This window comes from Camelus ferus, chromosome 11, assembly GCF_009834535.1.
Source record: "Camelus ferus isolate YT-003-E chromosome 11, BCGSAC_Cfer_1.0, whole genome shotgun sequence".
Lineage (NCBI taxonomy): Eukaryota > Metazoa > Chordata > Mammalia > Artiodactyla > Camelidae > Camelus > Camelus ferus.
Genome location: NC_045706.1, coordinates 48,231,865 through 48,257,562, shown reverse-complemented (window position 1 = coordinate 48,257,562; position 25,698 = coordinate 48,231,865). Strand labels below are relative to the sequence as shown.

The window sequence follows — 25,698 nt, the reverse complement described above, 5'->3', positions numbered from 1 at the left end:
TAATAAGGCATTCATGTAGGAATATAATTAAAGCAAGGACACTGCCCAGGTATAATGTGAGAAAATTAATGTGGCAATGAGAACATTAGCTTTTTCCTTTTCTAGTTTAAACTGGAATTTGTGCTTACAGCATTGCACTCTGGGAGCCTTTATACACTTTATTCTCTAGATTATTTTTTGAGTTAAAAAAGCACAAACCCTGTCTTTAACTCCCCAAGAGTCTGCTTGTTTCTAAAACAACATGCTCAGAATTATCACTATGCAATTATCACTCACACACTGGCCTTAAAAAACCCAGCTGTGTAAGCATCCATGATGCTTCAAGAAACTATTATATAGCTATTATTTGATATTATTTTATAGTTATACAATGATAATCTGCTATCAAAATTCTAAAATTATGAACATGTTTATATCTGTAAACTGGTAAAGTATATTAGCCATAAGGAAGCAAATGCTTATGTAAGCATAAAATGTTAGCATGGATGCTTTTTTTTCTTAACTTAAAGGATGATACTAATAAGTGGAATTTGTACTTAGTCATTTTAATATTTTTTAATTTAATTCAACTCTTAAATCCTTTTTCTGAGTTTCATAAAAATTGGCATCAGGTATTTTTAATGTTTATTCCTGTATTGCCCTGTTACCTCCCTTATTTGATATCTATTTTTAAAGTTGAAGTATAGTGAGTTACCATGTGTCAATTTCTTGTGCACAAAAATAGTGTCCCAGTCATAAATATATATATATACATATATTCATATTCTTTTTCAATAAGGTTGTTACAAGATGTTGAATATAGCTCCTTGTGCTGTACGGAAGAAATTTGTTTTTTATCCATTTTTATATATAGTAGTCAATATTTGCAAATCTCAAACTCCCAAATTTATCCATTCCCACCCACTTTCCCCTGGTAACCATAAGATTGTTTACTATGTCTGCGTGTCTGTTTCTGTTTTGTAGATGAGTTCATTAGTGTCTTCTTTTTTTCTTTTTTTTAGATTCCACATATAAATGATATCATATGATTTTTTTTTCTTTCTGGCTTACTTCACTTAGAAAGACGATCTCGAGGTCTATCCATGTGGCTGCAAATGGCATTATTTTATTCTTTTTTATGAGTCCTTATTTGATCTTAAATAATCTTAATTAAAGCTTAGATTGAATATTTTATATTGTGTTCTATCTTTCCTACCTGGTGGGAAACAAATTAAATGTGTAACATCACTTGAATACTTTTCAAAGCAAAGTTAAATTCCTAGGCAATTAATACTAGGAAAATTGCTAGAGCATCCCATTTTATGTCATTTAATTCAATGTAGAAATAAAGATTTTAGGGAAAGAACTGTCATCCTTATTATGTGACCCTTCATCCAGATAAAAAATCCAGTAATGATGAAATTTCTGTGTCCCATTACTATCTCCAAACAGAAATTTAGAGAAATTTTTTTATGGTTTATATTTATTGTCAATTTAATAATAAAAATAAATTTAATATGCTAATATTTTTAGCTATTAAAATGGATCAAAATAAGTCATTTAGTAAGGCAGCGAGGTGATTAAGTAAACAATTCAGACTGTAGCACAATTCTGATATAACATCAAGATGACAAGGCATTGCTTTTCTAGTATCAAGGGTAGGTTTTCTAGTTCAGTGAATAATCAATGCAGTCAGAAAAAATTAACTTACACCAAATTAAAGAAAGAGAGCAAAGCACAGGAAAGGTGGTGGCAAATAATGTTTTTCCTAATGGTTTAATTAAGTGGCTTAAATCACTAAGCTTCAGAGGTCTTAGTGTAATCTACCCAGTTCAGTGATAGAGAAGAGAATGAAATTTAACAATGTATGAAAATTTCAAAGGAGAGAAATCATTTTACTGCTGCTATTATCTCATTGTTCTCTCATCTATTAATAACTATAATGTCTTTATAATATCTATTATTTTTAAATTATTCTTTATTTCTCTTATACTATTTTCAGTGGTAAGAATTCACTAAGTAAAATTTCATGTTGCACTTCAAAAACTAGATGTGTTTTCTGCTACTTGATAGCTATATGACATTGAACAAGCCATTTTTTCTTTATCTATGTAATAAGCACAATATAATCGGATCAAATAAGAAAATTCATAGAAAATTAAAACACTGTGAACCTCTATGAGATCCATATCTCATGCCTTTAAGTGTCTTGTGAGTTTGGTGCAAACTAGTTTTCCTAAATCACTTATGTGACGATCATTTATCTTGGACTTGAATGACCATTGCTATAAATTTATAAGATATTTAGTGATGTTTAACATCAAAGGTAGCCTATGGTTCATTTAGACTACAGAGGTATTTGTGATATAGTTAGTCTTAAAGTTATCTTGGTGGCAATAAATAAACCAAGGGATTCTTGCTGACTCTGGTATGCTGTATGGAATGCATTTTTGAATGGTTTATCTCTGCAGTAGAGGAAAATACCAACCTTCTGGGGGTTGTCCACATTCCAGCATCTTGCATCTGTTGTATTTATGATAGAAACAAGGCAAAAAAAGAGTATTTAGTCATCTGCTGATTCCATTTGGTGCTAAACACATGCTTTTCTCTAGAGTGTAAGGATGCTAATTTATTTTATGTACCAGGGTGGATTGCAGCCATTCCTAAAGACATGAGTATATAAGTTGGTAAAAATTAGACAGTGAATAATCTGCATATAGATGATCCATGCTTGGTATACAGTTCTTGAGTAAGGCAAAATCTTTGTTAATTAGGGAATCTGGATTTTAAATACAAATTACCTTCTAATAGGCAGGCATATGTAGTCGACCTTTCAATTACAGCCACAAACATTATGTTTTGAGTTCAGTAGCTTTCTATATGCATTCTGGTAAATATGAAGTATGACATAAGTAAAACTCACAAGTAAACCCTAAGATATACAGTGAACTTGTTTTAAGGTCTGTCTCTGGAATGAGAGATAAAAGGGACTAGAAAGTTTTGTGTTATCTATTTCTGTGCCTTTTATCTGTCTTCTCAGGTATAACTAGACAATTTTCTGGTATTTTATCCCCATATGTGATAAAATATTTTTTGTATGTGTGATCAGTAAGATGTTTCAAATTGTTAATTACAGATTTTTAATTTGGGTTGTTGTTCATTAATTAAATAAACATTTGTCAAATACCTTTCATGTGCCCTCATGAAACTTATTTACATTCCTTTGGAGAAGGCAGAAAACAAACATGAGAATAACTATAAAATAAAGTATAAAGAATATAAAAAAAGAAAAAGAAAGAAAGAAAAAGAATAAAGTATATTAGTGATAAATAGTAGTAAGAAGAAAATAAAGCAGAGAAAGAAGATGTGGCATATTGAGAGAGAAATTGTTGGTTGAACTTCTATTAAGGGTGACTAGAGGAGGTCTTACTGAAAAGTTGATTTCTGAATAAAGACTCAAAAGAAGTGAGAGAGTAAGCCAGTCATGGATTTAGGAGAGTGTACCAAAAAGGGGTAACCTAAGGTAGAGATGGGCTATGCCTAGACTTTTATTTAGAGAGCCAGCAAGGAGGTCCATGTAGCTGGATCACAGTGAGCAAGGAGAGATGGAAGGATGAAGAAAGATATGCAGGATGGTTTGAGCAAAGTAATATGATGACCTGCTTGTGGTGATAAGAGGTCAAATTCTAGATAAATGAGGGTAAAAGTGTTAGAAAATGCTGACAGACTAGATGTGAGATTTGAGAGAAAGAGACTTAAAGGCTGACCACAAGGTTTTTGACCTGGATAACTGGGAGAATTTCCATTTACTGAACTGATGAAGACTGGGAATAGTGGGTTGAGGGTGCTATCAGGAGCTCTGATTTTGATATGCTCTGTTTGAGAAGCATATTAGAGAGCCAACTAACTTTTATATCAGCTTTTTTTTTTTTTTGTCTCTTTTACTTGGTGCATTTTGAAATGCTCACCTACCTCTCTATGATGTAGTTCTTAACCTACCCATGCTTTTTCTTACAATTCCTATAACTTCTTATCTATTCCACCCATTTTATGGTACCATTTTAGCATATTATTAACAATTTCCAGAACAAATAATCCTAAAATTTATATGGAATCACAAAAGACCCAGAATTTCCCAAGCAATACTAAAGAAAAAGAACAAAGCTGAAGGAAAAACCTTCCCAGACTTCAGACAATACTACAAAGCTACAGTAATCAAGACAGTGTGATTCTGGCACAAAAACAGACATATGGATTGATGGAATAAAATACTGAGCCTAGAAATAAACCCACACACTTACAGTCAATTGATCTTTGATGAAGGAGACAAGAATTTACAATGGAGAAAAAACAATCTCTTTGACAAGCTGTGTTGGGAACGCTGAACGGCCACAAATTAATGAATTTAGAACGCTCCCTCAAAGGACACACAAAAATAAACTCAATAAACTTATCCTATGTTCCTTAAACATAGGACAAACACTGTAAACGTCTTAGAAGAAAACATAGGCAAAACATTATCTGACATAAATCTCAGTAGTGTTCTCCTAGGTCAGTCTACCAAGGCAATAGAAATAAAAGCAAAAATAAACAAATGAGACCTAATTAAACTATAAGCTTTTGCACAGCAAAGGAAACTATAAACAAAACAAAAAGACAACCTATGAAATGGGAGAAAATACTTGCAAATGATGTGACTGACAAGGGCTTAATTTCCAGAATATACAAACAGCTCATACAACTCAATAACAACAAAAACAACCCAATCAAATAATGGGCAGAAGATCTAAACAAACATTTCTACCATTAAGACATGTGAATAGCCAATAAGCACATGAAAAAATGCTCAATATCACTAACTTTTAGAGAAATGCAAATCGACTACAATGAGGTATCACCTCACACTGGTCAGAATAGCCATTATTAAAAAGTCTATAGGCAATGAACGCTGGAGAGGGTGTGGAGAAAAGGGAACCCTCCTACACTGTTGGTGGGAATGTAGTTTGGTGCAACTATTATGGAAAACAGTGTGGAGATTCCTCAAAAAAAAATAAAAATAGATTTAGCATATGATTTAGCAACCCTACTCTTGGGCATATATCAGGAGGAAACTCTGATTTGAAAAGATACATGCACTCCAATGTCCATAGCAGCACTATTTACAATAGCCAAGACTTGGAAGCAACCTAAATGTCCATCAACAGATGATTGGATAATGATGTTGTGGTATATGTACAATGGAATACTACTCAGTCATAAAAAGAATAAAATAATGCTATTTGTGGCAACATGAATGGACCTGGAGGTTGTCACACTAAGTGAAGTAAGCCAGACAGAGAAAGACAAATACCATATATCACTTAATGTGGAATCTAAAAACTTTTTTTTACTGAACTTGTTTGCAAAACAGGAAGAGACTCACAGACATAAAAAACAAACTTATGGTTGCCAAGGGGAAAGGGGGTGGGTAGGGATAAATTGGGAGTTTGGGATCTACAGATACAAACACTATATATAAAATAGATAAACCACAAGGTCCTCTCAAAAAAGTAGTGGGAGTTTCCCCCAGAAGCCTGTCTTCAGTCTTAATTCCCATCATCATATATAAAGTAGCATAAATCATGTAAATCATGCACGTGTCTAATTATTTTACTGAATCCATATATACTCAATGAACCCAACATCAGTTTCTTGAGCACAAGGAACTATATTCAGTATCTTACAATGGTCTATAATGAAAAGAATATAAAAAGGTATACACATACACAAGAAACTGAATTACTATGCTGTACACCAGAAATTAACACAACATTGTAAATCAACTATATTCAATAAAAAAAATTTCCAGAAAGCTGAGGACTTTAGAGCGGGTACTTTTTTTTTTTTTTTTTACTTTGTATTTGTATTTCCTCTTAGCTCTTAGATCAGCTCCATTGTATAAATACTCACTGAAATAAATATCTAAGAATATTAAAAACTTAATGAGATTATTAACCTACTTCTGTTTTTTTTCAATCAAGTGAATCTGATTTTTGGTTAGTATAGGGAGCACTAACAACTTTCTGAGAAGCATGTTAAATATGGGACATTTTACAAGCATTCTGCTGAAGGTCCTACTTCCTGCTGGGGAATATAATTAGAAATCAAGTATTTTCTGGAACAACCTGAGATACATAGTAATAAGCACTGAATGACACACTTGCATGTAACTCCCAAAATATTGTCATCAACAGCTAGGCCAGAACACTTGGAAGAATATTTCATAGGCAAATCTAGTGAGCCTAACTGGGAACACGATTAGAGAACATTTCCATTCTAGACTAAGCATATCTTAGCTTCTTGCAGTTGTGATTTCCTTTTTCCAAAATTAAAATTTTATCTCATGGAAAAGTAAACTATCTTAAGGCAGTAACCCTCAAAGTTTTCTGATGTCTTTAAAGTGGTGATAGGTGTTATTAATTCATTGGTCTCTCTGTGCCAGCTCCTATACAAAGCCCAGGGAATGAAAGAATTAAGATAAAATTTTGTCCCTATAAGAACTCATAATTAGATGAGAGACACAGATGTGTAAATGAATAACTATAGCTAATGGTAATGGTTTAATAAGTGCTAGATTAATGCTATGTAAGCACTATTGGAACATATGAATGTGTCTGTGACATGACACATGAATGACAGAGCATGAGAATCCAAGGTGTCTTGAGGGGTGAATGGCCATTTAGCAGAAGATATGAGGGGAAGTAGGAACATAGCTCATGCAGAGGCACCTATAGAACCCCGTGATTCTGTATGGCTGGAGGAAAAGGGTGCCTGTGAGAGAAGTGGTAGGGAGTAAGGCTAGGGAATGAGGCTAGGTCAGATCATGCTTGTCTATAATAAACAGTATGAGATTTATTGTGTGTGAATTGACAGTCACCTGAAAATTTTAAATTGGGGAGTGATGATCATTTTTGAGGTTTAGAGAGACTCCCCTGATGGCGTTATAGACGAAATGTTGTATTAGTCAAAAGTTGTTTCTAATATTTCTCTAATTTGTTCTCCCCTCCTTGTATTCACAACCACTTCCTTAGTTTTCCCCCAAATCATTTTTCCTCTAGACTACTGCTAGTAATGAGGACGAGAACAAAATGTACTTATTGGAGAAATATTTAATGAGTAGAATACCAGATCTTACCTAATGATTGGGATGAGAGAATGAAAGAGTCAAGGATAGTCCTTAAGTTTATATTAGTCAGACTAAATATATCATTTAGTCTGAGAATGTTGGAGGAGAAACATATTTGGGGGAGGGTGTGTAAGAAAAGCAATGGGTATGTTCATTTTGAGACCCAACTTGAGTTATGCTTCTATTGAGAGCATATCTTTTGAGTTCAATAGAGAAGTAACAACCTGTAATTTTAAATTTAACGTTCGTTTCATCTCAGAAGACAGGGGAGAAACATTTAAGGAGAGAATATGGCCAATAATTTGGTGTATAGGGAGAGGTCAAGAAGGAAATGCTGGGAAGTTTTTTCACATTAAATTAATCTCATTAATACCCTTAAGGTAGGAATTATTATCTCTATTCTGTAGCTGAAGTAAGGTTAATTATAACCCTCAAACTATTCTGCTATTGGAGGGTTTTTGTATTGAGATTGTAACCCCCAAGCTCATGCTGTTTCTATTATGAGACAGACCTTCTGCCTTGGAGTTGCTCAGCATTTGCCTCACTTCTCTTCACTTATTATAGGCTCCTCAGGTCCAGGGACATGCATTATCCATCTTTTTAATCTCTTCCAAGGTCAGATACACATATGGTGTAAATATAAAGCATGGAGACTACATTAAGGCTCACACATGCATCTGTGCTAGTACTTTAGAGCAGAGGTCAAGGATTCTTTTTGTTTGGCCGATTGGATTTGAATGTTTTTAAATGGAGCAGATACTCTAGTGTGTGAGAGCCTTACCACTCTCTATTGACTTACAGCTGGTCTATTCATGCTTCCCACTTAGAATAAACATCTGAATTTATAGCCTTAACTTTAAAGTCACACCTTGTAGCAGGTGTTTCAAGCCTGTTGAATTAAACTAAAGACCCAGTTTTTTCCCTCTGGGAAAAGCAACCATTAAACCATCGTTACTAAGATACCATGTTTAGGGTTGTTCCTTTATCAAAAGTAGATTGAAATAGTCAAGATGATACTTATTATTTTTACTCTTTCTTCATATATCTGTCACTTATACTTTTAAGTGTACTAAATGACCTTATAAATCAGTCTTTAATTTATAGTGTTATAATTTTGGTCTGAGGTTTTCTTATTGTTCTTGTTCTGAAACTGAGTTAGGGAATGCCTTTCTTTTTTTTTTAAATTGAAGTATAATTCAAAATTAAAATTTTAAGTGTTGTATTAGTTTCTGATGTATAGCATCATGATTCAATTATGTATATGTAACTGAATATATATACTTTTTCATTACAGGTTACTGTAAGTGATAGAATATAGTTCCCTGTGCTATACAGTAGGACCTTGTTTATCCATTCTGTACAGGAATGCGTTTCTGATCTGAGTTGCATTAAGTAAAACAGTTATTTGTCAGGAAGATATGCTGAGATGTGTATTTTTGAGGGGGCACCACAGAACTGCAGGATTGTGGGAAGTCCTTTGACAGACTTTGGGAGAGATGATGAAGGTACTGACAACAACAAAAACAGTGTTAGGTAGAAAGAGTGTTAAGACAGGAGCTAATTCTGGATCCTATTCATAGCTGGGATGTTAAATGAGAAAGTGAATAAAAAATTTAAAAAGAAAAAAAAAGGAAAGTGAATAGACAAGTATTTGACTGTAGGAAGTGTTATAGCTGTTCAGTAATGTTGGCTTTCTTAAAAATAATCACCACCACTACTTTTTATTAATCTTAACAGATAAGGATAATAATACTTTTTATATCTACTCATGGGATTCTTTGCAAAAGAATGACTAGAAACATGCTAAATAGGATAAACCACTATATGAATGTAAGGGGTTATTAACTAGGAGGTTGCATCAACAGCCCTGGGCTTGAATCCCATTTGTACTAAGTGATACTATTTGCTTTCTGAGATGCACCAGAATGTTTGGAAAATGGTGATCTATTTCTCACAAGTGAGTCACAGAAGCTTAAATAAGGAATTGTTAAGATAATGATATTTATTGATCCTTGACTAGATATTAAAATCCAACTTAACTCTCATAGATGTTAATTAATCTATACTTCAGAGGAAAAATTTTCTGACTTATGGATATTTGAATCTTGTTAGATTAAGTGGTGAAATATACACACTAGTGGAAGGGGAGCATAAAGTATAGAAACTGGATCTTGTTGATGTAGATCATTATTTTTGCTTTTCTGTTTATTCCTTTTATTTTAATTATATAGTAGATGACTTCAGATAGAATTTGTTTTTTAGATATGAATTTGAGGCAAATAATAGATGTAATACATCTATTGTACTTGTTTCAGAGGATAGAAAATGAACATAATGCATTTCTGAACTTCATATCTACATTTTCTTGACTGACCCAGTAGTCTACATTAAAATTAAGTAATAATGTTTTCCTAGGAGGTTTCCTTGGAGTTACTAATATTCACTTTGGTGTATTTCAGCTACTCAAGGTATGCATTAATTGCCCAGAGTACATACCTTGGGGATATCTTAATACTGCCATTATGCGGTTTCTCAGTTTTCTATTTGAATTTGAAAATTCTTTTATTTTCTCTTTTATTGAATTTGTCCTATTAATATGAAATGGAAAATGGGAAATAAGTACAGAAAGGCCATAAAGGCATCTCTCTGCCGTTTAATAATGTTTTGATTATACAATCTTGCATTTTTTCAAACTTTTTTTTTTTTTCTCAGCATCTTCTTTTTACTTCTCTTGTCTACTCTTGTTTCACCATCTTATAACCCTCAGCTCAATTAAGGCTAAGTACTTCACTTCCTAATTTATGTTGGAGAAAAACATTTCAGTTAGCAAGTGTTTGCACTATTTTGTTTTCTGATAAAACATGAAGTTGCTCAGTGACCAGTGAAGCAGTTAGCATCTTGGCACAGGGAAGACTAGGGATAGAAGCCAACCGAGAATGGAATCCAAATAGCAAAGTATCCATAGGCTTTTCTGCTGCTCACCTTCTTAGTCTTTGGAAAACAAAACTGCTCTTTATAAGCTCCCTTCCCTTCCCTGCCAGAGTAGTTTGTCAGCTCCAGAAACCTCATTTAAACACCTGGAAGAAATACTCAATAATTTGCATGTAGTTATGTTTTGTTGAGCAGAGTATCTGCTCAGCTATTCCACTTGGGCAGGGATGTAGCTTACATGTAAGGAAGTTTTCTCTGATCTTTGAAATGAGGGTTTGTTCAAGGGTGTATGGAGTCAATTGCTGTGAAAATCCTTTGGCTTTGCCCTTTTCGATGGCCAAGCTCCAGGAATTTTCTTTTTAGTTTTTCAACATTTAGATTTTTTCCTTCTTAAATAGAAGTCCTTAAAATGGGTAGAAGATACCTGTAAATGGACTGAATATCCAATTACCTCATCCTTCCCTTAATATCGTGGGAAATGTAACAACATGACAGGTCCCTAGCTTATTTATAACAGTGTCCTTTGCCAACAGAAGTCACAATTTCTGCATTTTGCTTGGTTTTATTAATACTTTTGTTCGATTTTGTGTAAACTTTTAAAATTGAAGTATAAGATACATTCATAAAAATGTACAGCTTATAAGCATACAGTTCAATGAATTTTCTAAGTTAAACACACCACCTCAAAGATAACCAGCACCCAGAGCAAGAAACAGAAAAATTACCAGAATTCAAAAGATCCCTTATGCCCCTTTCCAGTCTCTAATCACCCATCAAAAGTAAACACTATTTTGATTTCTAAAACCATAGATTAGTTTTCCTGAGTTGAATTTTATATAGACAGAATCAAACAATATGTACTCTTTTGTATCTGGTGTTTTTTGTTCCATATTTCGTATTGCTCCATATAGCTCATTTGTTCATTTTCATTGCTTTGGGTTGTTTCTAATTTGAGACTATTATGAAGAGTGCATCTATGAATATTTTATGTCTTTTAATGAACATGTGAAAATATTTCCATGACTGTGTGTGTTTTCTCCCAGCAACAGAATAGAGCTGGTTCATGGGTATATATATATTTATATATTCAGCCTCAGTAGAGACTATCAAACAGTTTTCCAAAGTAGTAGTTTTATCAATGGCTTCACTAACATTTAATGTAGAGATAGGTATAATTTAATTTTACTCTTTAGCTTTCTTCGGCATTATCATGTATGTATAAATTTGTCCAGATTCTCTGGATTATGTATATTTTTAATACATTTGATTTCTTGGATTATTCATATCCAAAGTTTCTTACCTTACCTCAGAATATCTTCCTCTTACTTATTTCTTATTCATTTGTCTATTAGTTTCCTCCAAAAAATGATTAAGCTCCTAATATGTGCCATGTACTAGGAAATAATGGGTAAAAAATAAGTAGCTATAGTACTTGCATTCAAAAGAATTATAATGAAGTGAGGTAGACAGCAATATGAGTAGATACATTTTTAATTGATTTCACTAAAATCTAAAAAGCTTCTTCCTTGATGTATTGTTTCTAGATTTAGTAAAGAAGTCCATTAACAACTTGTCAAATTCACTCATGGTTTCTAGATTTTTTTAAAAGGCATGTGTACTCCAGTATAAATTTCCCCTTTTTGAAGTGAACAGACACCATATTTTTAACTCCCTCACACAGAAGTCATCCTGTCTTCCAAAATGCTTTTTAAAGAAATTCAATTCTCTTTTCTTAAAGTATAGTGACCATAATTATCCACAGTAATTTGAGTCCTAAACGCTAGGGTTTGCATGTGGTTTTTGCTTGCTTCTTTGGGGTTTTTTTTTTTTTTTTTTTTTTTTTTGAGAGTTCAGTATTTTCTGATGCCCTTCTTGGTAATTTACAATACATATTTAGCTTTCTGGGCTGGCACACAAGATCTTCTGGTTTACATCCTCAAGACACAACTTACAATGACTCCCAGCTACTTCTTCTATTGTAATATTCATCCTGGGTGAAGGCCCTGTAACCTTCACACACATGACTTTAGCTCTGATCTATGAGCTGATGGCTCACAGATCTCAATTTCTAGCTCGATTCTAGGTCCATGTGTAGTATATTTTTATTTGGATATTATGCTGTCATCTCACATTTGGCAGATGACAAAATGTACTTCACCTTTCTCTTCCAAACACATTATTCATTTCATATTCCCCATCTTGGTGAATGCATCACTATGTACACAATGGCTGAAACAATTTTCTAGACGCTTCTGAATGCCTTCTATCCCCCTCCCCCCAGCTAAGTATCACAAAGTCCTATCATTTTCACCTAAGTATTTCTGAATCCATCCTACTACAGCTTAGCAATAGTGTTCAGTGTTCAAGCACTTACTGTCTCTTGCCCGCATTACTGCCTGGTTTCCTTGACTTAAATTTCATAGTGTCTAATCACTAAATGGTCACTGATAGATCAGTCTTTGAAAATATTCAGTCTGAGTTTGTTGCTTTGCACTTCTTTAGCATGGCATGTATAGTATCTCCTGCTTACCCTTCTAGCTGGATTCATCACCATTCCTGCTCAGGTTCCCTGTACTTGTAGTACGACCTGCCATAGCCTGCACTCTCCCTCATGCCTCTGGCCTTTGCATATGCTGTTTTCTTTGCTTGCTGTTTTTTTCTGCCTTGTTCATTGGGATAATTTCTACTCACTGTGTAAGAGTTGCCTTTTCTGATAAATTTTCTTCAGTTTTCTAAAACTGAGGGACTTTTCTCGTTGCTATGAATAACTATTTTAACTCCCTTATAAATGTGTTTGTTTCCCCTTCTGATCTATAAGCTCCCTAACTTTTGCATTCCTAACATTTAGTACACTGCCTGTTGTATAGGAGGGGCTCAATAATATTTGTTGAATGAATGGTTGAATTAATTAACTGATACCTTAGAGATCTCCATTTTTATACTTTGTGATCTTTAAAATTCCTAAATATATTTTGTTCTCTTGCCAGGGTTAAAACTCATATGTTGCTTCTCTACCCACTTGCACAGACTTGTAAGGTCTTCTTTTTTAATCCCATCTGTGTGTTTTTTCATCAGCTGGAAGCATTTAATGTCTCCTTAACTTGGAAATCTCATGTAAGCTTTTTCTTCTGGAGCACTAAAAAAAGATATTAAATAAATATCAATACCTGAGGAACTGAACTCTTTATAATTCTTTGCCCAAATGGACCCTACCATTTAATTCCTAATTTTGACCTGGTTTTAAATTACAGGATAAATAGAAAACCTATAAACCTTTGAACCTATGGTGTCATCAGTTAAAACAAAATAAAATAACCACAAACACCACCACAACTTTTGTTTAGAAGGATACCATTCATTAGTTCCCCTTTTATCTGTGTGCCCATTTACTATGTTAGATTTATCTTTGGGGATGTCCTTTAGGAGAAATGATCGTGCCTTCTCAATTTTCCTTACCTAAGCTCTGTAACCTCCCTTTCTTTCCTCCACCTGCTGCCATAACATGTTATTTTTGTTATGTTCACGGAACCTTTCTCATAGGCTTTGTTGGCTTGTATTTGGGATATCAGCGCTTAATAAAAAGTCTGTAGTTGCCTTAAGCAGAGATAACAAAGAATAGGCTCAAAAGCCAAAATATACTAGAAATTTAAAAATTCTGAAGTCTCTACAACATTAAAGCTATCACAATTAACTGTCAGATGTACATAGCCACCATCAGAGTAAAAGACATGATTAAACTTTATCCTTCTTTGTAATAATATATGTTCACAGACTTTCATCTTTGAAAAGCTACCTAAACATTGACCCTGTCATTCTAAATAGAGAAGTATAATATGTAGGTCAGAGGAAATCTTATAATTAATTTTAGTTATACTATAATATTCAGAGAATTTTCTTCAGCTCTTTCTGAATATTTATACCTTTTTTCATTATTCCTCAGAGGAGTGTGCATCTTTTCTAAACATTAAGTTATTTATCCTCAAAGTCACACTGAGATAAATGTAGGTAGTGCTATAACATTGTGGGGAATGTGAAAATCACTAAGACCATCATAGGACAAAAACAGTACCCCAAGTTTGAGAAATTTTAGGAAGAAAAGAATTCTATACCTTTTCTGTAATTCTCTACTATTTTCTAGGTATATTCCATTTTTGATGTGCTGCTTACCCAATCTTGTGAGAGGGTTGGCAGAAGTATCGCTATCCCCATTTTTACAGATGGAAAAACACACTGAAAGAATAGAAGACTTACTCAGCTCAGAGTGCTGCAACTAGAACCCAGACCAGGAATATTGGGGGAAATCATACCAGGCCAAGAAAACCACAAAGTGCCTTTTCTTGGGTAATTAGTGAGTATGAACAGTGGGTTGATAGCTACTTTTAACTGTTCTCCCTACCTTTTGTAAAAAAGTTAATCTCCTCCAAAGCCTGCCTGAAGTAGCAGACAGCCTTTATTTTCAGAAAGGAAGGATCTAAAAATATAGCAGCGTAGCCATTTATTAACCTCAAGCAACGTTATCTGGAGGTAGCAGAGTCTTGTGAATAAATCGTGGGATTTGCGATCAGAAGACTTAGGTTTACATCTCAGTTCTTTTTACCAACCTTTTAATCTCCTTAGACTAAATACCTATTTAGTTAAAATGGGGCTAATAATACTAGCCTTACTGCCTCACAGGGTATTGTGATGATCAATGAGATACTATCTAGAAGCACTTTATAAACTGTAAGTCATTATACAAATAAAGATCCTCATGCTTGTATAGTAGCAAATGAGAGAAATCTTTCCCATGCAGGAAAGAGCATAACACAGTTGTTAGGATCATGGCTTTTAGCAGTCACACTGACTTGGGTTACAATGCAAGAAGTGCTGCCGTTTAGCTCTTTCAATCACCTCAGGGACTTAATCTCTAGACCTCAGTTTTATCATCTTTAAAATGGGAAGTAATATCTATCATGAATTTTTATAAGGATTACATGAGATATTGTATGTAGAATGCATAAGTTATTGTCAAGTTCCTTTGAATTAGTTTTCTTTAAAATAAACTTATATATATTAATAATTTTAGATTTCCAGAAAAATTACAAAATAGTACATAAAGTTTCCATCACTTTTCTCCTGGTTTCCTCCATTGTTAATATCTCACACTTGCCACAATGAACAAACATTGATGCATTACTATTAACAAACTCTGGACTTTACTTGGAATCCCCCAGTTTTTCCATGAATGTCTTCTTTCTGTTCCAGGGTCCAACCCAGGGTTCTACGTTGCATTTAGTTGTCATGTCTCCCCAGTCTCCTCTTGTTTGTGACAGTTTATCAATCAGTCTCCTTGTTTTTTGTGATCTTAATTGTCTTAAGGAATATTGCCCATGTTAATATGTAGGAGGTTCCTCAATCTGGTTTTGTTTGTTGTTATTCTCATGATTATATTGGTATTGAGGGCTTTTGGAGGGAATTCCAGACAGATGAAATGTCACAGTATATTAAGGAGTGCACAATTCCATATAGTATCACTGATGATGTTAATATTCATCACTTGGTTAGAGTAGTGCTTGCCAGGGTTTTTCATTGTATTTTGAGCTAGTTTTGATCAGCTATCACTTATATAGGACTTTCTCTTCTCTCTCTTCCCACCATTTGAAACACTTTTCATTTATATTTACTGCAAATGTCATCTCTGAGGAAATATCTTCTCTGACCACTCAAGCTAAAACAGCTTTCTCAAGTCAGTCTCTATGACATTTCAGGTTTGTGTTTTTTTCATAGCATTTTTCACTACCTGAAATTGTCTTGTATATTTATTTGTCTAGTTTATTGTATGTCTGTAGGCCCCCTCCCCCTCAAATAAGAACATAAGCTTCAGGAGAACAAGATAGGAGTGCTTACTTCTGCATACTTGATGCGTAAGCACAAGGGCTCACATATACTAAGTGCTCGATAATTATTTGTTGAATAAATGTCAAAGAAAGGAAGATCAGGAATAATTTATTACCAAGTATTTCTGAAAAAGACTGGAAGATGGCTGAGAGTGGTGGGAGGTTTAATTTAGTATTCTTAACTTAATTGGTTTAGTTTTAACAAAAAGGTTCAATGAAATCATCAGCATCTAGGGAAATAGATAATCAGCATCCTTGTAATTCAAGCTCTCTTATAATTTGCTTAATAATGTGAATGCCAGAGTATTTTTCTGACGTATAAGGATATGACTGACAAATGTAAGATCTACTCAGTTATTACACATCTGCTCCTTTGTGACCTTTATCTGTTAATTGACTCAGTTTTCCTATTGTAGAACCTTTAACAGAATCAGGAGAAGTGTAGAAATACTTAATACCTTTGATTTTAACTTTTAGCACTTCTTAGTGTCTATTATCTTTTCATTTGTATTGGCAGAAAAATGGAACTTCTTTATATAGATCTTTCTTCCATAACCCAGTATAAGGAACCTCTCTTTTTATTTCTCTCTTCAGGACTTAAAATCTCCAAATCAGAGGGATGAAATTGCAGGCGCCCGGGCCTCATTGAAGGAGAACTCACCCATATTGCATTCAATTTGTTCAGCTTGTTTGGAACATTCTGATGTTGCTTCCCTCAAAGCCAGCAAGGACACAGTTTGTGAAGAAATTCAGAATGCCCTCAATGTAATTTCAAATGCTTCACAAGGCATCCAGAATACGATAGCTCCACCAGAACCTCAAGCAGCAACCCTGGGAAGTGCCCTCGATGAGCTTGAGGTAAGTTCAGAGAAAATTACAATGTGATTTGGTGTACCAAAATGAAAATAAACAGATATGGGTTTTCAGATCCTTGGGTTGGCATTCAGAGTAAATAAAAATCCAGTTACCTAATCACTCACTATCATTATCTTGTATTTCCCAATAAATATTGATTAACAGGACAATATTCTGTTAGTAGACTTCAGATTCCTTTACATCTCTGCCAAGGAAGTCAATGCATTTAAATTGGGATTGCTAATTAGATTGAAATGGTGACTTTATTTTACATAGGTCAACTTACAGAATGTAGGATTTATTTACTCCAAAATACTATTGGCACTGTTCTTTGTGCTTGGGTTATAACTGAGCACTTCCCTCGTTGAAGCTTATATACTAACAGAATATAGGGAAAAAATAAAAACAGTAAACACTGTAGATAAGTAAATTGTGTAGAATGTTACATGGAGAAAGTGAGGTATTATCAAAGGCTTAAAGGAAGTTAGAGAGTTGAGCAGATGGAGATCTAGAACAAAGGCTTGAAGTGTTTCAGTGACAGCACAGAAGCTAGGGTACCTGGATGTGGAGATTGAGGGGACGAGTAGCAGGAGCTGAGGACAGAGACCCAACGGGGCCAGGTTATGGAGGGCCATGTAGACTTTTAAGGAATCTGCCTGTTACTCCATTATAAAGTTATAAGCAGCAGTGTGACATTCTGAGACTGAAGTCTTAAAAGAACTACTTCGGCTGTGTGTGGAGCACAGACTGAAGGGGAACAAAGAGAGAAGGTGAAAAACCAGGCGGGTGGCTATTGTAGTAACGCATCCTTATACTTTACCTTCTTTCCATTTCACATTTTAGTTTGGACTAGGGTGGCATCAGTGAATATTAAGGCTAAATATTGTTAAGTAGAGCCAACTGGATTTGACAAAATGGATGTGGGATGAGAGAGAAAGGGAGAATTTGTTTCTGGTGTTGAAGGCTAGGTACTCTAGAAGCACACGCTGGATAGAGTTTGGGAGACAAGATATTATTAGGAATTAACATGTGTGAAAGGAAACATACAGAGCAGGACTGAGCAGAGACAGAAGTCACCTGAGAGCCAGATCCACAAAGCCTGGACCAGTCAGCAGGGAGCTCTGGAGAGAGTGCTAACCTCAAGTGTTCCTTGTTAGTCCGAAGTAGCCAGGTCGTTATGCCTTTTCAGTCACTGGAGACAGGTCACCCTGCCCTGAAAGGGTATGACCTCCAAGCATGGGGAGTGGGGAACAGCCCCCTGCAGGTGAAGCAGACCCTGAAGGACTGACAACTAGGGGCCAACTGCTGGCCTCAGTCCCACAGCTGGGGAGCAAGTCCTACCTGGAAGAAGGATATGGTCAGTACACCTCTGTGTCTATCACAGATAATTGTGAGGGGGTATGTTTGTTTGTTTGTCTGTTGGCTTGAGCAACTGGTGTTGATGAAGTTTTTATCAACTGTGATTGGGAAGACTGTGGCAAGTTTTGAGAGGAAGATCAGCAACTCAATTTTCAACATACTGAATTTAGAGATTTATCAGACATTCTACTATGATGTCAACAATCATTGGATATCCAAGTCAAACATGTATTTGCTTAATGGGAGACAACATGGTGTTCTTGTAATGTATAAAGGTAAGGGTTCTGGAGTCCAAATGCCTGAATTCCTATCCCAGCTGTGGCACTTCCTGCCCGTGTGACCTTAGGAAAGTTATTTTTATTTAACTCAGTTTTCTCACCTATAAATTGGGGATAATAATAGGACCTACATCATAGTGTTGTCAGAATCAGTGACTTAATAGTACATGTAAAAATGTTCATGGCAGTGACTGGCACATAGTAAGTTCTCAATAAATTGTAGCATTCATCAGTAGTGGAGGTGATTATTTGGAAGCAGTTTCTTCCATAATGAAGAAATCAATAAATTAAAATTACTAAAGTTTTACTGATAACTTAAAAATAAACTAAGTATATAATGTATAATTCCTATATAGGTCCTAATATTATTACTTTCACAATAAACTTCTTAGATACCTAGTTCATTTATGTTTAAAATAACCTTTCCATATGCTTTTCCTTTAGTTATATGTCTTAAACAGTTACCTTCAGTTCTTCTAATCTAACTTTATTAAGTTCCTTATTGGCATCAATGAAAAAAGTTATTAAATTCCTAATTATGAGCATCTATATGAAAATTTTAGGGCCTATTTGTCTAAATAAAGTAGATTAGTAGTGATTCTTTAATAATATACCATCATCATTGGCCCCGTGTAATGAACACTCAGTAAACTTGTCTATTAGATGAGTATCTTGTCTTCATAATAAGATTTAAAACTCCTTGTGGGCAAGATTATGTTTCTAATTTTATACCAGTTATACTAGCAGAATATTAGCCCCCCCCATACATTAATAAGTAACATTTCTTGATAGCTAAACACCTAACATAAATTTATCACTCAATTATTGCAGTGTCTCTATAAGTATTTTTATTTTTGTTTTACAGAAAATAAACTGAGACATATAAATTATGTAACTTGTTCAAGTCAGAAGGCTAGTAAATGGTAGTAGCCAGGATATGAATCTAGTCTCTCTGACTCCAGAAGATATTTCTAACTCCCATACTATATTGAATCCTCACTGATAGAACTTAATGTGCTTAATCAAAATTCAACAAAATTTATGCTGAGATTCTTAGTCTGTTGGAACCATCAGAGAAATTATAAATGTAACTCAGTTCAAAAGATGACATAATTTTTAGTTAAAAGTTATTTTCTGGGTACCTGAGTCATTTAAGTAGAAGTAGTCTGTATTTGTGGAATGACTAGTATGGCGAGGTGAAATTTGCAAGAGTGGACATATAGGATTTTATATCACATTTTTCATAGTGTAAACAGAATTGTGTCAGGGGATGCTTGCATAAGAGGACCAGTTTATCCCAGACACTTTATTCTGTATTCTTAGGATTATAGAAGAAGACAGAAGATTTCCAAGTTGTCCTCTTTCTGGGACTTCTCTTTTCTCATTTTAGTTGAAAGTGGCTGCTACAGACAAGAAATGGGAGTGGTTGGAGAGAAGGAGAAAGTGTGCATGTGTATGTGTGTGTTCGTGTATGTATGTAGCTTTAATGGGGATGGGCATAGGCATACTGATGGAGTCTTCCCTTTCTTAACGTAACTGGCTGACTCACTTCTGAACAAGGCAGGAGGGAATCCCAAAGATATTTCCCAGAATCCTAATACTGTCTCAACAGCCTTTGAAATTCTAGTCAAAGCTAGTGATGACAAGCTGGTACAAGATGCCTAAATTTTATATGCATTTTATATCCAAGTTACAAATAACTGCTGAGGCTGTCTGAACTAGATAAAGCAGAATTTATTGAGCATTTTGCCTTTTTAAATTATTTTGTAAATTAAATGGTTGCACTTTTCTTTATTTATAGGAAGCTGTTTGGTAAAGGATCCAAAATAACCTTTGCTCTATCTCACTTCTGCAAATATAATACTATGAAATAAATTGATGTAGTAAATACTCTGTTGGGAGTAAGTCTCATTAAATGTTTATAGTGTGGAAATGTATCAGAGCACTTACTCAACAACTACCATGCTGAAGCTTCCTTAAATCTTTCATTCCGGACCATAACTGGTTGTGGAAATGAAACTTGAGATTTATTGGTGGAGAAAATAGAAGTTGAGTTAGAACACTGTATAGGCTAAATCGATTGATTTATTGGAAAAGCTAATGTGAATTATAGGGTGTTCCTTTCTGCATTTGTGACTGAATGAAAGTTGAGAAGTGTCAAGTTGTAGATTAACAGAATTCTGAAAATATCTTTAAGTGAGAAACTTTGCCAGTGAAAATTGCTTTGCAACTCTAAGTCTATTAAGGTATGTTTTCTTTTGTGTGTAGGAAAAAAGCAGCTGTTTTAATCATGGTTCACAAGAATTATCCAGATGCTCTTGTGATAAAAATGATGATAACGAAGGAGTTTTGTAGTATTTTCTCATTTTCAAAGAGTTGCAATATTTATTTTCCTATCTTCTTTTAAAAAAATTTATTGAGGCATAGTTTATTTAAAATGTTGTATTAGTTTTTCTTCTTTTAAAAATATATTTCTTTATGTATCATCATTCATATACTTCTTTATTCACTGTTGTTATCTCCAACACCTACTAGAACAATGCCCTATTCATAGTAAATGCTAGATAAATAGTAATGAATGAATGCAGGAAGGGAAAAATAAATATAGGAATGGTGCGGTTCATTTTGCAATGTTGGAGTGAAGAACATTTTTCCCTTACCTATTTTTTTCTCCTTTGTACAAATAGTAGTATATGTACCTGGGGATGTGACTCTGCTTTACCTAACTTCTTTTTTCTTAATTATTTTTTTATTGAGTTATAGTCAGTTTACAATGTTGTGTCAATTTCTGGTGTATGGCACAATTCTTCAGTCATACATGAATATATGTATATTCATTTTCATATTCTTTTCCACCATGAGCTACTACAAGATATTGAATATATTTCCCCATTCCATACAGTATAAACTTGTATATCTACTTTATATATACCAGTCAGTATCTGCAAATCTTGAACTCCCAGTTTATCCCTTCCCCTCCCCCTCCCCCTGGTGCTTTACCTAACATTTAACTGGGATGTGAATTTATAGTGAGGGAAACCACAAGGAAACTATATTAGTGATACATTGCTCAGGTTCCTATCTGTGATAAGGGAGCACAAAGAGAAAAAAAAATTTTCTCATTAGCTATCTAGCCTTAGTTTAGTTTCCTTATAACTGCCAAGTTATGCAGCCTCTTACTAAGAGTAATCATTTTGAGGTATATAGTCCTTATATTCTTATGTTTTCACCTGGAGGAGAAAGCAGCATTTAGGAGCTAAAGAAAAATGGTCATCAGTGATACCTAGAAGCAATTTAATATGAAAAAAATGGTTTGGCTTTTAGAAATATAGTGAACTAGAAGAACTAAGAATAATGGATAGCATTTTTTAATTACATGGATGATCTGATAGGTGAATTAGGGAAATTTGTTGAGGCTGGCCAGATACAAAGAGCACAGATCCAAACTAGCAAGCCAGCACCAACATTGTGCTAGGGGATGTGAGGAGTTTCTTTTTCATTATGGTCTGTAGCATGGATTTTGGAAGACCATGAACTGAGGACAAAAGACAAAGCCTGCCAATCTGGAAAGTCACATGATACTCCGGCATGAATCTGAGAATCCTTACATTTGACCACCTCACTGAATGAACAAGAAAAACACTAGTCTCTACAGCAGGAGATAGATAGGAGGAAAACTTGGCTGGCTTAACTTGATTCTGGTGGTACAAAAAAGGACATAAAACATCTTGGAAATTTTCTAACCGTAAGTCTGTCCTTATCTGGCCTTTGGGTCAGAAGTCATACAACCTGTGAAGCCTCTAAAACCTCAACTGAAAATTTAATTTAAAGTTGTCCTGTCTTGGCAATACCTATGGGTAACTACAGGAAGTAAAGCCAAATTCTCTCTGAACTTTACACTCAGTCTGCAAAAAATTCTCATATAAGTCCAAGGAAAATAAGTTCTCAAAAGACACACAAATAAGCAATCCACCACAAAAGAATCTTTGCAGATAGAACAAACTGCAGAATCAGATCTGCAAACACTGCAGATATTGAAATTGAGATACTAAGTGTAAGTTAGTATGCTAATATATTTTTTCCTTATTTATTCACTGAAGTATAAGGAGTATGATGAAGGAACAAAAAACAATCAAAATTGACCAGGCAGAGCTATCTAAAATGAAAAACATAATTGTGAAAAATTCAATGGCTAGGCAAAACAGGAGATTAGACAGTAAATTAATGATCTGAAAGATATATTTGAAGTTCCTTACAATGCACCACAGAGACACAAAATAAAAGATATTTTTAAAAATCACTTAAGATAGATGGAGGATAGTGTGACAAGTTCAAAAATATTCTAATATGATACAGAAGAGAGGAAAGTATTAAAAAAAACTGAGAATTTCCTAAAACTGATGGAAGACACTAATCACCATAGCGAACCCCCCCAATAATTCCCAAGCAATATATATAGAAAGAAAACCACTATTTACACATTTTGCAGTGAAACTGAAGAATACCAAAGACAAAAAGGATATTTTAAAAAGAATATAGGGATAGCTTTATTCTCAGCATTATGGCAGAATTCAAGGCTCCTGACTCTTCCTCCACACTAAACAGCAATATGAGAGAATAAAAAGTATGGAACTCATTGGAAAAGATACTTATATAAACAAAACAGAATACTTTATTATAATAATGGTGGTTAAATCACCTTTAATTCTTGTGTCAAAGTTAAAAGGCATAATATTAAAAATAACTAGTTAAATTATGTTATTGATACATAGCATAAAAAGATGTACATTATTACATCAATTGCATGTAATGTGAGAGCAAGTAGAAGTTTAGAGGTTTTGTATGCAGTCAAAATTAAGTTCTTATTAGCTTAAAATAGACATAATGTGTTATGTGAGCCACATTATAATCATAAAGCGAAAAAACCTGTAGTAGATAAATAAAGGATAAAGAAAAAGGAATTAAAGTAGACCACTACAAAAAAATCTTCAAATCACAAAGAAGATAGTAAAAGAAGAAAAAAGGAACAAAGAAACTATAAAACAATCAGGATCAATTAACAAACTGGCAAGAGTAAGATCTTACCTATCAATAACAACTTTCAATGTAAATGGATTAAATTCTCCAGTTAAAAGACACAGAGTGGCTGAATAGAGTAAAAAGTTACTGACTATAAGCTATCTATAAGGAACTCATTTTGGATTCAGTGACACATGTAGGCTGAATGTGAATGGATGAAAAAAGATATTCCATGCAAATGGTAACCAAAATAAAACAGGAGTGGCTATACTTATACCAGACAAAATGAGTTAAATCAAAAACTCTCTCTAGGCTCAAAGAAGGTCATTATATAATGATAAAAGGGTCAATTCAACATGAAGATATAACAGTTGTAAATTTATTTGCACCCAACATCAGAGTACCTGAATATATAAAGCAAATATTCACAGATCTAAAAGGAGAAATTGACAGCAATACAACAACAGTAGGGGAATTCAATACCCCACTTTCAATAATGGCTATTACTTTCTGAGAGAAAAACAGTGAAGAAATAGTGGACTTGGACAACAGTATAGACCCAGTGAACCTAACAGACATATACAGAATTTCCCACCCAAGAGCAAAAGAATGCTATACACAAAATAAGTCTTAATAAATATGTAAAACAGTCTTAACAAATTTAAGAACATCAAAATAGAAGTATTTTTCCAACTTCAGTGGAATAAAACTAGAAATCAATAACAGCAAGAAAATAGGAAAACTCACAAATACATGAAAACTAAACAACACACTATTGGGTCAAAGAGGAAATCAAAAAGAAATTTAAAAAATATTTCGTGACAAATGAAAATACAAACACAACACAGCAAAACTTACAGAATATGGAAGAGGGAAGTTTATAGTGATAAATGCCTACATTAAGAAGAAAGATCTCAAATAAACAAACCAAGTGTAAACTTCCTTTGTACCTCAAGGGAGTATAAAAAGAACAACAAACTATGCCCCAAATCAGTTGAAGGAAGGAAATATCAAAGATCAAAACAGAAATAAATGAAATAGAGAACAGAAATACAATAGGAAAAAGTCAATGAAACTAAGAGAAATATAATTGACAAACCTTTAGCTAGACTAAGAAAAAAAGAGGACTCATATAAATAAAATCAGAAGTAAAAGAGGAGACATTGTCACTGGTAACAGAGAAATAATAAGAATCATAAGAAACCACTATGAACAATTAAATGCCAACAAAATAGATAACCTAGAAGAAATGGATAAATTTCTGGAAAGTTACAACCTGTGAAGATCAAATCAAAAAGAAATAGAAAATCTGAATAAATTAATCACAAATAAAGAGATTGAAGCAGTAATCCAAAACCTCTCAACTAAGAAAAGCCTATGACCAGAGCTTCACATGTGAATTCTACCAAATATTCAAAGAAGAGTTTATACCAATCATTCTCAAACTTCTCCAAAAAATAGAACACTTTTGGAAGAGAGGACATTTAGCAACTCATTTTATGAGGCCAGCATCACCCTAATACCAAAACAGTCAAAAACACCATAAGAAAAGAAACTAAAGGCCAATGTCCCTAAAGAAAATAGATGCAGAAATCTTCAATGAAATTCCAGAAAACTGAATTCAACAGTACATTAAAAGGATTAAAAACCATAACCAAGTGAAATTTATCCCTGGAAAGCAAGGATTGTGCAGCATATGCAAATTAATCAACGTGATACACCACATTAACAGAATGAATGATAAAAATCACCTGATCATCTTAATAGATGCAGAAAAAACATTTGACAAAATTCAACATCCATTCATGATAAAAAAAAAACCTCTCAGCAAAGTAGGTAGAGAAGGAACTCAACACAATAAATTTCAAATATGAAAAGTCTCCAGCTAAAGTCATAATCAATGTGAGAAAACTGAGAGCTTTTCCTCTAATTTCTAGGACCAGGCACAGATGCCTATTCCTGCCACCTCTATTCAACATAGTTCTGGTAGTCCTTGCCAGAGCAATGAGACAAGAAAAAAATGTGAACGCATTCAAGTTGGAAAGGAAGAAGTAAAATTCTCTGTTTGCAGATGACATATATATAGAAACCCCTGATGAATCAACGACAACAAAATTTGTTAGAATAATAAATGAATTGAGTAAAGTTGCAGGATACAAAATCAACATACAAAAAGCAGTTGCATTTCTATGAATTAAAGTGAACTATCCAAAAAAAAAAAAAATCAGAAGACAAT

At 33.9% G+C, this 25,698-nt stretch overlaps 1 protein-coding gene across 6 annotated transcripts in view; it reads left to right on the top strand.

Annotated features, from left to right (window-relative positions):
• Positions 1-25,698, top strand: part of CTNNA3 (catenin alpha 3) — a 1,348,033-nt gene that overhangs the window by 288,309 nt on the left and 1,034,026 nt on the right. For all 6 annotated transcript variants that reach the window (XM_032491498.1, XM_032491494.1, XM_032491493.1 and 3 more), the window contains one exon: positions 16,546-16,809. In XM_032491498.1, coding sequence (XP_032347389.1) covers positions 16,546-16,809 — 264 coding nt within the window. The remainder of the gene's footprint in view (positions 1-16,545; positions 16,810-25,698) is intronic.